Raw genomic sequence first — 19,569 nt, 5'->3', positions numbered from 1 at the left:
CTAATTGAGAGGTTCGGGTGCTCTGTATACAGAGAAACAAATACCCATGAGTAAGTTTCAAGCTGGAATCTAATGAGGGATTTTGTGTGGTTCATATTTTAGAGTAACAGATACCCTGGAGTGATTATAATGCATTAATGAAGATCTCTTCTATATATAAAATCTTGATTAGATTCCAGCCTGTAACTCACTCCTTGGCGTCCATTGTTCATTAATGTAAACTATTCAAAGCTCCTGGTTTGGATTCCAGGCTCTAACTCGCACCTTGTCCTTTCATGTTCACACCCTTGCATTCACAGTACAGAACAGACATACAGATATAAGTGAATTCAAATTCAAGAGTTAATACAGTGATGTCAGATTAGTTAAATGCTCTGCAGTGAACATGGTGAGCTCTGGTAAACAGAGCAGAGACCATGAAATCATCAGCACTGCAGCAGACTGCACTGCAGACAGTCAAAACAATAGCTTGTCAGCTCCACAAAAGACATCCAGCCAACACTAACCTAGTCGCACTCCCCACCACTACCCACTCCACCTTCACTTCTCAATGTATCTCAATTGCAGATTTATAAATTTGCTGATAGGTTCTGGCATGGCAGTCCTTGCTATTTTTATCCCAACTGTCTTGGAGAGGGCCCCAGCTCATTGATGGGACCTGGATTCCATGAGCACTGGCTGCCCTCCAGACTTAGGGTTGCCATCCTCCAGGATTGTCCTGGAGTCTCCAGGAATAAAAGATTATTCCCCTGGAAACTGTTGCAAGCAAAAAACCTAGGAGAAAAGTCATCAAAACAAAACTATGCATTTTTTTCCCATTTTCATTTCTTAGTAATAAAATTACTGGAGGAGTGGGGATAATGGCTGTCTGACCAGGCAGGGGTGGTTGGATGCAGTTAGTAATGTACTGAATACTCCAACCAGAGTTGGCACCACTACAAATGCTCCCTTGCCCAAACTAGCCATTCTTTATGGGTATGCCCGCTCAATGAGTGTCAGCAGAGTATATGATCTTGAGGAAGCAGGAAAGGAAAGGCCAGTATCGGAACTTTCTAGCAAGGGTTGCTGGATAGGGTTCAGGATCAGGCCTCTGGGTAGATGGTCCTCATCCCATCTCAGGGCCACTGAGCATAATCGTAGCACCATTATTGTAGAATGTGCGCATTATTACTTGAGGTCAGTGGGATTAGAGTACATCTGAATTATTGTTTCCTATTCATGCTAAGTGTGATCTGAGTGCTGGTGAATGTGTTGAGAATCTTTGATAAAACACAATGGAAGTCATTTTGTAAATACCAATGCCAGGCAAGTCCTCACTACACTAAAGTGTCTCCAGAGATAGTCCTGCTACATTACCACTCTGACCTGCCATTGCCACTGGTGAGTCTCCACCATTCTTGCAGCAGAACCTCCCAATGTTATCATAGGGCAGAATTTTATACTCCCCCTCTGCCATGGCCTTCAAGCTGCCCTGCCTCCTGCCCCAGATCCAGACCTGTCCACAATTTTTACGAAGAGTGGTTCACCCACCCTTGCCCCAATTAAGGCCCTTAAGTGGCCAATTATTAGCCTCTTAAGGGCCGCTTCCTGCCTGGCCTCAATTTTGAGGGTGGAGGAGGAGTTCAGGGTGGAAGGGAAGCCTCGCAAGTCACTCTGCACACACCTTGGGCAGGAAAGGGAGGGGGACCTTCCTCAAGGGCACCCTTTCCACCCCACCCCCCACAGCTGCCCCCTTCCCTAGATGCTCCATTCCGGCCTCTCCATTAAGACCCCAAATCCCTTTCCCTACCCTCCATGCCTCACCTCCCTTCCCCACTGTGAAGCACCGCCACTGCTGCTGCTGGTACTACAGAGCTGCTGGCCAATCTGATTTCTGCTCAAGTGAAGGGCAGTCCTTGGAGTGTTAAATGGCTGTGGTGTTGCTGAGATTAGTGGGGGATTGAATACTTTCACCAAGTAAAAAGTCCTCCTGCCAGAACAAAAAGCAGAACCCAACCCTGTGATGGCTGACAGTGGCCTGCCTCTGAGACAAGTGCAACTGCGAAATAGAGCTGAACTCCCAAGGTGAGGTGAGAGTGACTGCCCTTGACATCAAGGCCGCATTTGACCGAGGGTGGCATCAAGGAGCCCTAGCAAAACTGGAGTCAACTGGAATCAGGGGAAAACTCTCCACTGGTTGGAGTCATACCTAGCACAGAGGAAGATGTTGGGGGTCAGTCATCTCAGCTCCAGGACATCACTGCAGAAATTCCTCAGGGTAGTGTCCTAGGCCCAACCATCTTCAGCTGCTTCATCAATCACCTTCCTTCCATCATAAGGTCAGAAGTGGGGATGTTTGCTGATGATTGCACAATGTTCAGCAGCATTTGCGACTCCTCAGACACAGAAGCAGTCCATGTCCAAAGGCAGCAAGACCTGGACAATATCCAGGCTTCGGCTGACAAGTGATAAGTAACATTCGCGCCAAAAGAGTTCCAGGCAATGACCATCTCTAACAAGAATCTAACCATCACCTCTTGATGTTCAATAGTGTTACCATCACTGAATCCCCCACTATCAGCATCCTGGGGGTTACCATTGATCAGAAACTGAATTGGACTAGCCATATGAATACTGTGGCTACTAGAGCAGGTCAGAGGCTAGGAATCCTGTGATGAGTAACTCACCTCCTGACTCCCCAAAGCCTGTCCACCATCTACAAGTCAGGACTGTGATGGAATACTCCCCACTTGCCTGGATGAGTGCAGCTCCCACAACACTAAAGAAGCTTGACACCATCCAGGACAAAGCAGCCCGCTTGATTGGCACCACATCCATAAACATTCACTCCCTCCACCACCAACGCACAGTAGCAGCTGTGTATACCATCTACAAGATGCACTGCAGGAATTCACCAAGGCTTCTTCGGCAGCACCTTCCAAACACACAACCACTACCATCTAGAAGTCAAGGGCAGCAGGTAGATGGGAACACCACCACCTGGAAGTTCCCGTCCAAGTCACTCACCCTCCTGATTTGGAAATGTATCACCCTTCCTTCACTGTCACTGGGTCAAAATCCTGGAACTCCCTGCCTAATAGCACTGTGGGTGTACCTACACCACATGGACTGCAGTGGTTCAAGAAGGCAGCTCACCACCAGCTTCTCAAGGGCAATTAGGGATGGGCAATGAATGCTGGCCTAGCCAGCAAAGCCCACATCCCCTGAGTGAATTAAAAAAATGTGGCCTCTGGAACACTGTGGAACACATAACAACTAGTTCCTAGCTCTTTACAGACAATACAATATGTAACATCCCTCTTTCTTTAAAATGTAATGCCCCTAACAATGTAGCTGTTCCAGTCATTAACTTTTCTAAACTCAAGAAGATTATCAATCGATTTTTGGAAATAAGTATTGCTGAAAAAGAGATGAAAAACTTAGACATGTCTCTTTTTTCAGCAATACTCAAGTTCTGTAGTACCAAATGACTATTTTGGATTTAAACTGAACTCCTTCTTAATGTCTTTTATGGTGTGTATTCTTTTCTAAAAATAATATTCACGATATCACTTAGGTGGTATGATGTTGTGCCTCCATCTTGTAGATTTGGCATTTGTTGCTCTTAGTGATGAGTTGGCATAACTGGTCTCAGCTGAGGTTAGAGCTTTGGATGTGAAGGCTATTGGCTTTTCCTTTTGTACCAGAGCTGCTCACAGTCTTTTTGTGGAAGCATTTACTTGCAGTGACAGGTTTCTTCCTGTCCTAGTATGTGTCCTGGCATATAACCTTTTTGAGTTTGTTGAAACTCCTGTGGAGTGACTCTGACCACTGGTACTCTACATCTTCCATTAGCTCCCGCAGGTTTGCTGCGTGCTGTGACATGTACGGTATGAAGGAGCTCATATATTGGACCAAGCCAAGGAAACTTCTGAGCTCTCTCTTTTCTCTTGGCGGTTCCATCCCAGATTCTTTCAGGGCTTAGCTTGATTCCATCAGGTGTGTACACCATTCCAAAGAGCTGGCATTCTGTCACCTTTGTAATACATATTGATACCAGCTTTCCTGTTTCTCTCCATGGCTTCATGTAGATGGTAATCATTATCTTTTTCGTCTACACCGTATATCTGGTATCATCTGCTATGCCAACTGCTCCTTTGCATCCCTTTTATATCTCATTTACTTCCTGCTGGAACACATCCTGGTTCAATGTAAGGCCAAAAGGGAGACGCAGGAATTTGTACCATCCAAAGGGTGTGTTGAATGTTGTCAACAGCAAAGATTCTGTGTCTAGTTTCACATTCCAGCAGCCATTTCTGGCATCGAGCTTGCTGAAAACATTTGCCCCTGTCAGGGCAGGTGTGGTCTCTTCCAGTGTTGGAATGGGACAGTGATCCCTCTTTATGGCTTGATTAAGATCTTAGTCAATCTATCAACCTTTCGTCTGTGTTCTTAAACGTATATTTTCTAGCTGCATTTTTTAGTCTTCTTACAAAGTTATCAATAAGCTCACCTAATTCCTGTCTGAGGCCTTGAACTTCATACCGGTAGATCTGATGATTCAATTTGGGCTGAGGATGAGTGCTGAATTTTTCAAAAATTATGTCTGGGTTTTTGCTGTACTCTTCAGTAAGCTCCCAGCTGTTAATAAATTTAAACCTCTATGTCCTGCCCAGAGAGGGATATAACTGACCTCTCTTCATTTCTAGTGCCTTTAGGAAACTACTGAATATCAACATGCACTTTTGTTTAACCTTCACGATGCCTCCACAATATCATCAGCTTCCCAGTTCATTATGGGCTTTCGCTGTGTATTGATGTGCCAGTAAACGTTTCGCTTTTCGTTTTCGTACAATTCACTCAGATTTTCTTCTGCCACTAATGTGGGTCAGCCTCCCAAATCAGCCTTAAATTAATTCAAAATGCTTTAGGTTTACTTACAGACACTTGCTGCCACCATGCTGTGTTCTTGTCATTTGGTTCCCAGATATTGGTAATAATCACATTTTAAGCTTGGAAAAATGAGAGCTCTTTATGTTTAATACTTGCCATGCTACCTTGTACAAAAGAAGGGCTGGTTTGAACTGGTTCTTTCATATCACATGATTCTCTGCAGCCGTGAAATGTAGCCCCCTGGAATACCTACACATAACAATTAGTTCCTAACTAATTCATTCCTAGCTCTTTACAGATACTTACAGATAATACAACAATATATAAGTGTATAATGTCAGAGGCAAGCAGAAACAATGGCCAGGACTTTTCTCTCGTTGGGCGGGCGGGAGAGGCCTGGAAGCTGACCGCTGCCCGTGATCGGGGCCAGACCACGATTTCGCACTGGCAGGTTAATTAAGCCCCTCCCAGCATGAAACATGAGCTGCAGCACTCAGCGCTCTCAGTATGGGGGGGAGAGGAGGGCGAGCGCGAACTTCATGCATGTGCGCGGGTGCATGCTGGAAAAGGCCCATGAAGCTGCCTCAGGGAGATGAACAGTTTTGGAAATAAAAAATAAAGAATTTTAAGGTGTTAAAAAATGTGACCCCTCATGTGACTCTGTCACATGAGCAGGGATGTGTTCTTAATGAAATGTTAAAATTTATATTTTATTTTTAATTGCTGTTGGAAACCTCATCCCGCCCGTGGATGAGGTTTCCTAAAAAGTGCAAAGGCCGCTTGGCCATTTCGCCCGCCTGCCAACTGTAAGGTTGGGCGGGCAGCGAAAAATAACATTTAATTAGATCTTTAATGGCCTTAAGAGGCCTTTTAATTGTCGGTGGGCGCGCTGCCAACTCCCGCGCGTGCCCGGCAACCGAAATATCACAAGAGTGTGCGATGACGCCGGCAGCTCGCCTGACGTCATTGTGTGTCATTTTACGCTCAACGAGAAATCCTGCCCAATGTGATTTATCTAGTAGAACACACAGTCACGCAGAAGGAATTTAAACAAATCTCTCTTTGTGAGCAAGTGCAGCTATTCCAACCACACTTTCTTCAAAGGAATACAAATTTTATTAATTAAAAGAAGTTTGGGACAACTTTTTTTCACTAACATTTAACGTGTCAAAGCATTGTATCACTTAAATGCAGCAATGTGGTGACTAAAGTGCCCCATTTTTCTTCTGGTTTCACCCCCAACCCAGTTGGAAGCACTCTTACCTCTGGATTAAGGTCTTCAAGTACATGAACATAGGCTGATCAACTACAAGGACACACACAGAATACTGTCTAACAACATAAGGGATGTAGCTACTCCATCATGCTTTATTGAATGGATATGTCAGAATGAAGATGAATAAACAGGTCTGCTGCTGCTGTCACCTTCACTCTGGGCAATACATTTCCCAGTGAAACGAACCAATTTCACTTCCCAAAATCTGTCATTGTCAATGTGGTGGGACCCAGTGATCACAATAGAATGAAACTGCAATTCCAGCACCTTTGACACATTGGGATCTCTTTCCAAGCCTTAAATAAAAGAAAAACTTGCATTTATATAGCAATTTTCAAAGCACTTTACTGTCAATAAAGTGTAGTCACTGTTGTAGGAAATGCAGCAGCCAATTTATACACAGCAAACTTGAGATGCTGGCGAGATCTACTGTTCTGGTGGTGATGGTTGAGGGTTAAAGATTGGCACAAGACATCAGGGAGAAACCTACTCTTCTTTGAATTTGTGGCATAGGATCTTTTACATCCACCTGAGAGACCAAAAAGAGCCTTGGTTTGACATCTCATCTAAAAGACAGCACCTGCAACAGGGCAGCACTCCCTCAGCACTGCACTAAAGTGTCAGCCTGGATTATGTGGTCAAATCACTGGAGTGAGGACTTGAACCCACAACCTTCTGGTTCAGAATTGAGAGTGCTATCCACTGAGTCACAGCTGACAGTGTTGTACAACAATTACTACATTTCAAAACTAATTCATTGGCTGTGAAGCATTTTGAGGGTGACATAAATGGAAGTCTATGTTTTATATAGGTTAGCCAGGTAGACCATCAATACAAACAGTGTAAACAGGTTTAGGAATGACAAAGGATTGACAGATCTGCTCAGAAACTGGGCACATGGGGTTCCTCTCTGAAAATGGGTCAGGTTTGTTGGGCTTATGGCCTATTACTATTCCTAGGTGCCTCCAACCATAACCAGGATAATAAGGGATACATGGGAAATTCGATCTTGTAAGGTAGTTCAAGAATTTTCCAAATTCAACTTGTTTTTTCCAGGCAATTCCATCCAAGTTGCATACAGTATAGCAAATAATAACCGCAAGTGTTAATAAAAGCACAGCAGCTTAATAGACATCTACCACCAGGCTGAAGAAATGGGGTTCTTCACCATAACTGGCACCGCCAACCTGGAGTAGGTGCTAAAAAAAAATGGCTAAAAAGTGTTCAATTACAAGAGCAGGTGCATAGACTAGGCTTGTATTTCCTTGAGTGTAGACGGTTAAGGGGATTGACGTGTTAAAAATTATGAAAGGGGTATAAAGAGAAAAACCATTTCCCCCTATGGGAGATTCAAAAACAAGGGGACCTAACTTTAAAATGAGAGCCAGGTTGCTCAGGGGTGATGTCAGGAAGCACTTCTTCACACAACGGGTCGTGGGAATCAGGAACTCTCTCCCCCAAAAAACTGTTGAATTGTTAAATTTCAAAACTGAGGTTTATAGGTTTTTGTCAGGCAAGGGTGTTAAGGGTTACAGAACCAAAGCGGGTAGATGAAATTAAGATACAGATCAGCCATGTTCTTATTGAATGGTGAAACAATCTTGAGGGGCTGAATGGCCTCCTGTTCCTATGTTCGTGTGATGGGACACTTCACCATAAGTGGCACCTTCAACCTGGAGAAGCTCTTTCTTTAGGAATAGGAAGAACCAGTTGGAAAGTCCCCTCAAAAATGAGGGAAGAACAGCAGGCCGAAGGTTTAAAGGACAAATTCAACAAAGCAGCACAGGAGGGCAGCCTCGCTGAATTTGCCCTTCAATTCACTAACTGCTTTCACAAGAGACAGATGATGATGGATTGCTATGCTCTCAACAGCTGATTAAGTCCCAAATCTTGGACATAAGAACTTCGAGAAACAGGAGAAGTCTATTTGGCCTGGCCTGTCCATCGCATGCTCTGGACTTTAAGGGCATTGCTCTTTTGTTAATTCTCAGCTGTGGAAAGCTTCCGGAGGAGATTAGAAACTCTAAGCCCAGGGATGCTGATAGGGTAGATAGAGGGAAACTATTTCAACTAGATGGGGAGTCTAGGGCTGGGATTCTCCATGCTCGCTGGCATCAGGCGTGTTTGGTGGCTTGAGCGGACAATATGGCGAGAAGGCCAAAAATTGGTTTCACAACGTCATGAAACCAGTTTGCAATCGTCTGCTCAGCCTGCCGATGGCGGGCCACGTTCTCCGCCATCAGACATCAGGAACCTCATTGTTATACATCAGCATATCATTATAAGGCCAGCCCGCCAGACTCTTCCCCCCAACCCCCGCGTCCACCCACGCCAGCAAGAAGACACATCTTCACAACTGTGACGTGCAGAAGTCGGGACTTTACTGCCAGGGTCTTGCTCACATCGCGGACATCCCAGAGCAGAAGATGCTGGAACCCAATAACAATGGCACACTGGAGGAACATCCATGGCATGCTGGGTGGATTCCCACAGACATGGCTCTGCTGTGAAGCAGCTCACGGAAGTTGGAAAGTCACCGTTGATGCGCACATTGGATGATGGTCAAGGGGGTGGGAGAGGAAGATCTAGGATCGAAGGAGAGAAAGAGGTGTTGGGGTGAGGTTGGGAGAGGGGAATGAAGGTGTTGAGGCGGTGAGGTTGGGAGAGGGGAGGGAGTACGGGGGTGGAGGGAGTAATGGGGGAGAAGATGGCAACTGGGGAGATGGGCGTATGGGGGCCGTGGAGGTGTAAGGGAAGGAGTTCGGAGGGGGGAAGGAGTGCAAAGAAGGGAAGGAGTCCAGAGGGAGGAAGGAGTGCGTAGAGGGGAGGGAGTCTGGGGGAGGAAGGAATGCGGAGAGGGGAGAGAGTCCGTGGGGGAGGAAGGAGTGTGGAGAGGGAAGAGAGTCTGGTGGGAGGAAGGAGTGCGGAGAGATGAGTCTTGGGGGGAGGGAATCCGGAGGGGTAGGATTGAGTGCGGAGAGGGGACGGAGTAAGGGTAGAGGAAGAAGTAAGGGTGGAGGAAGGTGTTGGAAAGGGGGAAGGAGTAAAGCTGGAGGAAGAAGTGAGACTGGAGGAAGAGGTAAGGCTGGAGGAAGGAGTTGGGAGGAGGGAGGGACTAAGCGGGGGGGAGTTGGGGGGTGGGGTTGGGAGGACTAAGTATGGGGGAAGGGCTTCGGTGGGGGAAGGGGTCTGGAGGAGGGATGTCCAGGTGAACGTGCAAAGGGGGGGTCCATGACTGCTTCCTAGAAAGCGAACTGAGGGTGGGCATGGTATGAGGGAATGGTGGGAATGACCAAGGGCAAAGTGAGGCAGCAGGGTGGGAGGGTGATGATAGCAATAGAAGGGATGGCGAGGGTGGTTGGTGGGGACTCGGAGGCTAACATGGACCCTGGGGGGTGGGAAGGAGGAGGTTGGGGAGGTGAATGTGGATGGGGCTGGGATTTTCAGGAAGGAAGGAAATGTGCATATTCACCTGGACATCCCTGAAGGAAAAGGGTTGTGGCTGGTAGGTCACGGAGGGTGAGGGGGGTGGTGAAAGGTGATGCCAGGGGAGTCAGCTGTGATGGGAGAAAGATAACGGGTGACTGGAGGAGGGAAAAGGATGGGGGATCGCACAAAAAATCGAATCCAGACCATGCTGTCCAAATCGAAAGTGAAACAACAGTCGTGGTGGGCGAGATCAGGTGCTACATGAGCGTGTGATCATTGGGCGGAGATGCAGGTCAGCCCAAATGGAAGCGAACCCCAGCAGGCAGCATTCAAAATGCTCAGGACGTTGGGATGAGTATGATATGTGAAGGATCCGTGTGCATGGGACAGTGCTTGCATGAGGCTCCAAAAGGCCCTGCCACACACATACACTTCTCCCTCCAGAATCAATTGTTGACCAGCTGCTCCCTCTGCGGTGACAGAGGACGATGTTGAGGGACTCATTGGCAAAGGGGACTCAGAGGAAGAGGACAGCCTTTGAAATTCCTGAGTGGATGACCTAGGGGTGTCTGCTCCTCCTTCCTTCGGGCGCTCAGGGGCCCCGGCCTGACTCCTTGAGGGGAAGGAGCATCTGGAGGGACATCGAGGTGCCCTGTTTCCCTCTCGCATTGCCACTGTAGGAACTCACTCATGGCTCCCGTGATGGAATCCAGGTCTGCACACATCTCTGCATTCTGCTGGACCAAGGACTCCATGGCGTTCGCCATCCTCCCCATGGAGACCTTCATACACACACATGTGGCCATCATTTCATCAGGGAGCAGGTGGACAAGCTCCTCTGACTCGCATGCCACTCTGCTGAGGGCTTCCAACGGCTCTGCGTGATGTTCCACACCTTCTGCAGACTCTCCAGGATCAGTTGGAAGGCCAAATCTTGAGGCTCATCATCTGACTCGGACCTCACAGATCCTTGATCCCTAGCAGTCCTCCAAGTACCAAGGAGCTCGGCTGAACCTGCCTTCTGCTGCTGTGGACATGTATCCGTGCAGTGACTACCAAATTGTGAACCCGAGCCTGCTCTGGATCTAGGTCCCACCGAGGTGTGTGTCTCTGTGTTGGTGCATGGTATGGGTAAGGTCTGTGACGGGTCTTCCAGGCTGCTTATTTCCAGCTCTTCAATGGAGGAGGTGTCCTCTTGGTTGGAGGTGTGGACGTGGATGGAGTTGAGGGACTGGCTGGCTGAGGGTGTCGGTCGCTTGGCAGAGCTCCCTGTGAACCCAAAGTAGAGATAAGTAGTGCATGGCAGCAGAGTCAAAAGCAGGAGAGACAGCACTCACATTTGTGTTGAGAGAGGGATGATGTGGTGCAGGATCCTTACGAGGGTGTTCGCTGCTGACCTCACTGTCTCTGCAGGTACGGTCCATGTCCTGACCAGTCAGTGCGATGGCACACTCCTCAAAGTGAGTGAGGGGCCTAATGTGGGCCACTCCACCCCCAGTCTGGGATCTCTCCCTGCTATTGTGAGCAGGCTTCTCCTGCATGAAAACAGATGGAGAGAGTGTGAGCAGGACACATGGCACCGCTTGGAATGTTTGTGTGGTGAGCGGACCCATGGACAGGATGTGGACACGAGCTTGAGAGGGTGTGTGTGAGAGTCAGTGGTGTTGGCCCCTGAGGTATGACATCCCTGTGGATGTGTGATGGGTTTGTGAGTGTGTGAGTTGAGAGTGATGAGAAGAGTGAATTACCTTAGCAGCATGGATAAGACCATTCATCCTGTAGCGGCAGTGGGTGGCTGACCTCTTTTGCAGGGTATTGGCGCTGACCCCTACTGTCATCGCCTGCCAAGCTGGATCAGTGAGGTTGCTGCCCATTCTGTGGCCAGAGTTGGGGTAGAGGACACCACGGCGTGCCTCCGCTGCATCCAAAAGGCGCTTGAGGGCCATGTCATTGAACCTGTGGGCTGCAGTCTTTTCACCTTTCAGGACCCTGTCTTCTTTGCAGCAGTCGTGGGCTACAAACAATGAGATGTGTATGCACGGCTGGACTTTAAAAACCATGTCCGGCGTGTTGAAGCGATGAGGTGATGGTGTGGTGGGTGAATGAGAGCCCGCCCACCATGGAAATGGCATGCTTCCTGGGAATGCATAATTAATGCTGCGGTTTTGGGACAATACGGCGTGAAAAGCCGCCATTGCGGCCGACAGGTGAAACGTTGTTTTACCCGCCCGCTATCTTTGTTATTGCAAATCTGGGATGATTCCGCCCTAGGACGGGGATGGGGGGGTGCAGGACAGAGCCTAAAACCAGGCCTTTCAGGAATGAAGTTAGGAAACCCTTCTACATGCAAAGGATAGTCGAAGTTTGGAACTCTTGTGCAAACAGCAGTTGATGGTTGGTCGATTATTAAGTTTAAGTCTGAGATTGATAGATTTTTGTAAACCAAAGGTATTAAGAGAAGTGGGGAAAAGATGGGTGGATAGAGTTAGAACACAGATCAGTCATGACCTCATCAAAATGATGGAATGGGCTCAAGGGCTAAATGACCTACTCCGTTCCTATGTTCCTACATTATCAGTTGGAGTAAATAGCTGACTGAAGTTTGAGAGAGTGCCATAATCTCCACCTTCTCCAAGAACAAATCACTTCATAGCAGAGTTGCCAACTCTTGTTGGATGTATTCTTGGAGGTTTTGTCACATGACCTGCCTCCATCCCGTTCTGCCCTCCCCCGCTTCCACCATTGTTCACCTCATACATCCAGCTACATGGCGCATCACATACCAAGGCCAATCAGACAGTAAACACACATATCCGGTGTAACACAGATCAAATGATTCTTGACTTTCAGTCAAATAGCCTCTTGTTCTTTCCATTTCCAATAAACCTAATAATGGCTCCAAAGCAAACGAAGCAGAAAAAATTTTCCTTAACCACCCTATGATTTTTTTTTTTCTCCCTGCATTTTTGCTCGCAGTAGTGTCCTGGATATTAATCTTTAATTCCTGGAGATTCAGAAGGAATCTGAGAGGGTTGGAAACCCTAATTCTCTATTGCAGACTGCAGCCCATGGTAGCAGTCAGGTGGTATGTGGGAGGAAATGGGTTAATTTATGGATGCATCTCGCTCTTAAACTGGCCTCTTACGTGCCTCCCCCTCCCCAGAGTGTCCACTGCAGTTTGGACGTGCTGCAGGCAGCAACACTGCAGTGTTTAGCAACAATTGGTGGGTGGAGTCCCATCCGATGCTGTCATACAGTTAGAGAGGGAAATGGGGCTGAGACAGAATTATTCATAGTTCTTGTATGGATTTTAATCCTCAAAGAAGGTTTTAAAAACCTGTCACCATTGACAATTTGCTTTCATGAGGAAAGCTGCCGTGTTTTTATCCGGATGTTTGATTTTCCTCCTGTTTACTCTCCCTCCTCTCTTGAAGGCTCCTTGTTAAGGTTCACTTCTGCAGGGTCAGGCTGACCAGCCCCCACCCCGCCCCTCCCAACCCCTCCCCTCTCAAAGCAACCTCTGTTCAATCATGAACCCAGACACTGAGGCCTGGGCTTTCCACTCAGCTGGTAGTAGAGTTGCCCAGTCCTCCAGGATTGTCCTGAAGTCTCCAGGAATTAACATTAACAGCAACTTAAATTTATATAAGCTGGGCTACCTATCCTACAGCCAGGAAATAAAGGGATGAAAGTTAAAAATAAGATTCAAAAAATAAGATAAGGAAAATGTTTTTATGAAATAATAAGCTGAGACATTCACCCTACAGGCATATGAACTGAATGCGATAGATATTAAAGCTGAAAATCAGACCATTGAAATGTTCCTATGAAGTAATTTATTTGAAACATTTCTTATGTCCAATAGATTCAACAACTCACTTAATTACCTATTTCACTCAATTATTTTAATTAACAATTTTAATCCCACAAATATGAAATACAAATACCTAAATTCACACAAAATTATTATACTCAAAAACATTATTTGGCAAAAAATATTTCTTTTCACAATTAATTTATTCCCATTTGCTTCACTTTATTTGGCTTGAATCTAGATTTACAATTTTTACCATATAATTTCTATTAATCATTCTCTACATCCTCGGTGTCACTCTCAAAATCGTAAGGGTCAAAATCTACATTGAGGTGTATTTTCTCAATGTTTGTCAATACTCTGAATATTTCATCATCAGTGTCAAAGGCAACATCTGTAGTATCACTCTCTACATTTTCAGTGTCTCTGCATTTTCAGTGTTTGTTGAAACATTAAATAATTCATGATACACCACATTGGAAGTTCTTCCTTCTTAAGATAAAGTAAAGATCCTACCTAGCAGTTATATTTTCTGATGCTTTTCATATTATGACACAGCCGATGGTAAAGGCTGAGTTGTTCAAATCTCAGAGGGAAACTTGAAACAACTGTCAGAACCTATTTTTGCAATTTGTATGTTTCAATTCAGTAGTAATAAGACTACCAAGTCTCAAGAGGATTTTTATAAAACTAAATTATACATTTATTAATATAAGAAAGATTGTAAGCACATACATATACATACATACACAAAATTACTACTATAATAACTACAAAAATCCCCTAATTAATCTGACTATCAGCTACATCCCCGTTAAGGCAACAGTAAAATGCATAGGCCTGAATTTTTCAGGTGGTGGGCGGGCTCGGCAGGAGTGGGCGGGGGTGGTCGTGTAGCCGATTGCGGGCACCCGCCCCACCATTTTATGCGGGCGGGCCAATTAAGGCCTGCCCAGCATAAGATGTGAGTGGTAGTGCAGCACTACCAGTGCGGGCGGGGGGAGGAGGGAGAGTCAGGGCCAGCGCTCTTTCGTGCATGTGCATGAAGGGATACTGAAATTATTAATTAAAAGGTTTAAAAATGTATTTAAATATGTCCCCTCATATGACTGTGTCACATGAGATGGGACATGTTTTTATATCTTGGATTATTTATTTATTTATTTAATAAAAGCTTTAGGATACCTCATCCCACTCATGGATGAGGTTTCCTAAAAATGTGAAGACCGCTTGGCCATTTTGTCTGCCCGCCAACCTTAAGGTTGGACGGACAGCATTTACAATAACCTTAATTAGATCCTTAGTGGCCTTAATAGGCCATTTACATATCGGCAGGTGCGCAGCCGCACACCCGCCAAATGAAATACTGCAACTCAGCGCGATGACATCGGGATGCATGCTCAACATCATCGCACGTTATTTTACGCATTGACGTGTCGGGCCCGCCCCTGCACGCCAACAGAAAAATCCTGCCCATAGATTTAAACTGACTCCTGGCAAAGCACACCCTGGACAGTCGCATTCAAAATGAGTTTCTTTCAGCTCTGGGTCCTTGCAGATAGACTTGAGGCTTACAGGCTGGAGGCTTTAGATCTTAGAATCCCTCCTTTTACCAACAGCCTTCCCTTCCTTTATACATATTTTTCCCTTTGAATGCAAATTCTCATTGTCACTAGTTTTTTTTTAACTTTAAATCTTCTAACAATAAAACTCTTTCATAATACCCACTTTACCAGTAAGCTTTGAAAAAAATTATTTCTGAGCTTTACCTGATTAGGTGTAATATGACCACTCTTTTGAATGGTCTATTTAAAAATGCAAATTGCCCCATTTACGCCTCACCTTTTATTTCTCTATGTTTATCTAATTACCATTTCAAACTTACTTGTCTTTTATACATCAAAGCTTCTAGACCAGCTGGCTTTAATCCAATTAAGACACTCACACACATACACACACATAGATGCAGACACCACTAAATTCTGTTTTAAAGTAATTTCCAATAACATTATTGACTTTATTATATCTTCTTGATATTCAGGAAGTGTTTTGATTTTGTTGTTGTTCCCATAAAAAAAAAATTCAATGGGTCAGGTGACTCACTTACAGTGGCAGTCTTGCTTTACCATTTGGTGCAACACATTGAAGGTGGCTGTTTTTTTCAACTTCCTTGCACACAATATCCACATATATCTGATCTACTACCAATATCATATTCTGGGTCTGACTCATAAATATGATGAGGATCACATATGAAAGCTTCCGAAAAGAGTCTTGGTCTCTTATTGCAGCGCTGGTTTTTCTTGCATCCTGTCTCTCTCTGTCAACTTCTTGCTCTAATCTCTTTATCTTCCCTTCCTCTAATTTCTGCCTGTCGTTTTCTGTCAACGTTTTGCTTTTTTTCCCTCTAGCCATCTTCCCTGGCTCTGCATGCCACCTGTCACTTTCCTTTACCAGGTAGTAACATGTAGTGTCTCAGAACATAACTTATATGAAACAAATAAAGTATGAGAAAAGAAACAAATGAAATAGAAAGAAAGTCAGGAATTTATGATGTAAATTCATTACTTTCTTTCTTGGAATATATGGTTAAGATTGGTTAAAGCATGGCATGTCTGAGTTACAGTTTCAGCAAGGACACAGTGTAGGCAGGGCCGCAAGATCCCCAGCTCGGTGGCCAAAGCCCCACTGATGGGAATGGTTAGATGTCAACTCTCCTACAACATGCCCCTTGATCTAAGGTATCATTTCCCCAAGTTTAGTTGAGATTGGTCCAAGGACTTTGGAGGAGTTTGCCAACAAAGAAACAGACAGACAGACATATTGCTTACAAAAATAAAAATAGCTGGAAAAACTCAGCAGGTCTGACAGCATCTGCGGAGAGGAATACAGTTCCTCTCCACAGAGGCTGTATTTCCCTCCGCAGATGCTGTATTCCCCTCCGCAGGTGCAGTCAGGCCTGCTGAGTTTTTCCAGCTATTTTTATTTTTGTTTCAGATTTCCAGCATCCGCAGTATTTTGCTTTTATCTCAGACATATTGCTTACATATATAGATAGCACCTTTAATGTAATAAAACATCCCAAGGCATTTCACAGGAGCGTTATAAAACCAAGTATGACACCGAGTTGCATAAGGAGATATTAGGTCAGATGACCAAAAGCTTGATCAAAGAATAGGTTTCAATTAGTGTATAAAATGGAGGAAAGTGAGCTTGAGAGGTGGAGAGGTGCAGGGAGGGAATTCCAGAGCTTGAAGCCATCAGTGGTGGAGCAATTAAAAATGGGGTTGCATAAGAGGCCAGAATTAGAGCACAGAGGGGCATGGGGCTGGAGGAGATTACCGAGTTAGGGAGTGGTGAGGCCGTGGAAGGATTTGAAAACAGATGAAATTTTAAAACCAAGATGTCGCTTGACTGGGAGCCAATGTAGGTCAGCAAGCATGGAGATGATAGAGGAATGAGATTAGGTGAGAGTTAAGACACAGTTAGCAGAGTTTTGGGTGACCTCAAATTTAGGGAGAGTAGAATGTGAGAAACCAGCCAGGAGTGCATTGGAATAGTCAAGTCTAGAGATAACGAAGGGATGAATAGGGTTTCAGAGGCAGATGAGCTGAGACAGGGGTGAAGTCAGGTGATGTTATGGAGGTGGAATTAGTCGGTCTTAGTGATGGCATGAATATAAGGCCAGAAGCTCATCTCAGGGTCGAATGTTACACCACGGTTGCAAATAGACTGGCTCAATCTCAGACAGTTGTCAGGGAGAGGGATGGAGTTGGTAACTAGGGAACAGAATTTGGAGTGGGGACTGAAAACAATGGGGTCAGTTTTCCCAATATTTAATTGGGGGAAATTTCTGCTCATGCAGTAATGGATATCAGATAAGCAGTCTGATAATTTAGCAAAATGGGAGTGAGGGTGGTGAGGTAGATTTGGGTGTTGTCAGTGTACATATGAAAATTAACGCTGTATTTTCGGATGATGTCAGCAAGGGACAGTGTGTAAATGAGAAATAAGACGGGGCCAAGGATCTTTAGGAGACACCAGAGGTGACAGTGCAAGAGTAGGAAGAGAGGCCATTGAAGATCATTCTCTGGCTACGATTGGGTTGATAAGAATGGAACCCAGGTGAGAGAAATCCCACCCAGCTGGATGACAGTGGAGAGGCACTGGAGGAGGATGTTGAGGTCAACCATGTCAAAGGCTGCAGATAGGTCAAAAAGGATGAGGAGGGAAAGTCTACCTTTCTCACAGACACATAGGGCAGGATTTTACCATTGGCGAGCGGGAGCGAACTCTTCTACAAGCAATCTGCGAAAAGGTCATGGGGTATAAAATAAATTGTGCGCTTTTTTATTTTCTTTGAATGCTTCATTGAGCCACATGGACTTTTATGACAATGCTACAGTTTCATGGTGAGCGCTAGCTTTCTATTCCAGATTTATTTAATTAACAAAATTCAAATTCACAGGCAGGGTTTAATCTCACATCCGGACCTCTGGATTACTAACCCAGTAACATAACCACCTTGATACCATACTCCCAAAGGGTCTGTTACTCACTAATAAAGCAGAGGCTTGGATTTCTCCAGGGGTGGTCTGACTGAACCACTATGTTCTGGTATTTCATGTGCTGACTCATGCTTGCTCTTGTTTTTCTAGACAACCAGTTCAGGATGTCCATCTTGGAGCGTCTGGAACAAATGGAAAGGCGGATGTCGGAGATGGGATCTCACCAGCATCACCAGCAGACTGGAGGGGGAGGATTAGGAGGTGGAAACGGAGGAGCGGGTGGCAACAGCCAGGCGCAGGTACAGCACACTGTGAGATCTTTGGGAACCAAAGGCAAAGGACACCTGTTTGGGTGATCTCCTGTTGTGACTGCCCAAACATTTCATTTGCACTCAGGATGAGCATAAAATGAACGGAAATAACTAAGAGGGGTCCGAACAGGTGTATGGAAGATACTACGTGTTATGGGAGAGAGGATATGATTTGAAACTTACAGAAAAATGAAAGAAATTGTATTTATATAGCACCTTTCACAACCTCAGGCTGTCTCAAAGTGCTTTACAGCCAATGAATTACTTTTGAAACAGCGTTGTAATGTAGGAAATATGGCAGCGAATTTGTGTACAGCAAGCCCCCTCACACAGCAGTGAAATAATGACCAGACAATCTGTTTTTAGGTGTCAGTTGAGGATAAATGTTGGTCATGACACATTGAGAACTCCCCTACTGTTCTTTGTCATAGTTCCATGGGATCTCTTACATTCACCTGAGAGCACAGACTGGGCTCATTTTAACATCTCGTTTGAAAGACAGCACCTCTGACAGTGCATCATTCCCTCAGAAATCCATTAAAGTGTCAGCCTAGATATTGTACTCAAGTCACTGGAATGGGACTTGAACCCAAAATCTTCTGATTCAGAGATGCCCTGCCTTGCTAACTGTATTTTTACTGATGTGGATCCAGCTCCCTCACGTTCAATGCCCTGTATTATTACTGACTGTTGGGTAAATTTTACAATTTAGCACTCTGTACAACTGAAGCTCAGAGGTCAGCACACATGATTGACAGCCTTTGACAGGAGTTCAATGCCCTCTGCACTCTAACCCCAACATCACTCCCATTGCATGGAACAATGTGTGTGTTACATGTACCCCTGGACATGTAAAATGAGTTAAAAATGTCATTTCTCTTCAAATTATATTTGAAAATAGTCCTTAAAGAATTCCATTTTGATGAAAAGGGTTTGGAAGACATTTTTCAGACAGTTGCGTAATACTGTGCAAATTTTTACACCAGTAATATGACAAATTATGCACAATTTACAAACAAACAAAAACAAGCTCACCAAACAGTTTTTTAGAAGAGAGTATCCCTTTAAGATGATATCATCAATTGGCTCCTGGAGCCATGCCTTGAATTTAAAATTCTGATCCTTGGATTCAAAACCCTCCATGGCCTCACCCCCTTCCTACCTTTGTAACCTCCTCCAGCTCTACAATCTTTCAACCACTCTGCACTCCTCCAATTCTGACTACTTGCACATTCCCCATTCTCTTTACCCACCAGGATCAGCTGTGCCTTCAGCTGCCTAGGCCTCGGGCTCTAAAATTCCCTCCCTAAACCTATCCATCTCCCAACTTCTCTCTCACTCTTCAAGAAGCTCCTTAAA

The 19,569-nt window shown here is 45.2% G+C and overlaps 1 protein-coding gene across 1 annotated transcript in view; it reads left to right on the top strand.

The window, feature by feature from the left end:
* Window positions 1–19,569, top strand: part of LOC144690441 (calmodulin-binding transcription activator 1-like) — a 1,084,973-nt gene that overhangs the window by 1,002,097 nt on the left and 63,307 nt on the right. The window contains exon 11 of the mRNA XM_078557952.1: window positions 18,050–18,198. Within this exon, the coding sequence (XP_078414078.1) occupies window positions 18,050–18,198 (149 nt within the window). The remainder of the gene's footprint in view (window positions 1–18,049; window positions 18,199–19,569) is intronic.

Source organism: Cetorhinus maximus, chromosome 15, assembly GCF_964194155.1.
Source record: "Cetorhinus maximus chromosome 15, sCetMax3.hap1.1, whole genome shotgun sequence".
NCBI classification, from domain to species: Eukaryota; Metazoa; Chordata; class Chondrichthyes; order Lamniformes; family Cetorhinidae; genus Cetorhinus; species Cetorhinus maximus.
Note: the sequence above shows the minus strand (reverse complement) of the source record. Positions and strands in the feature narration are given on the sequence as shown.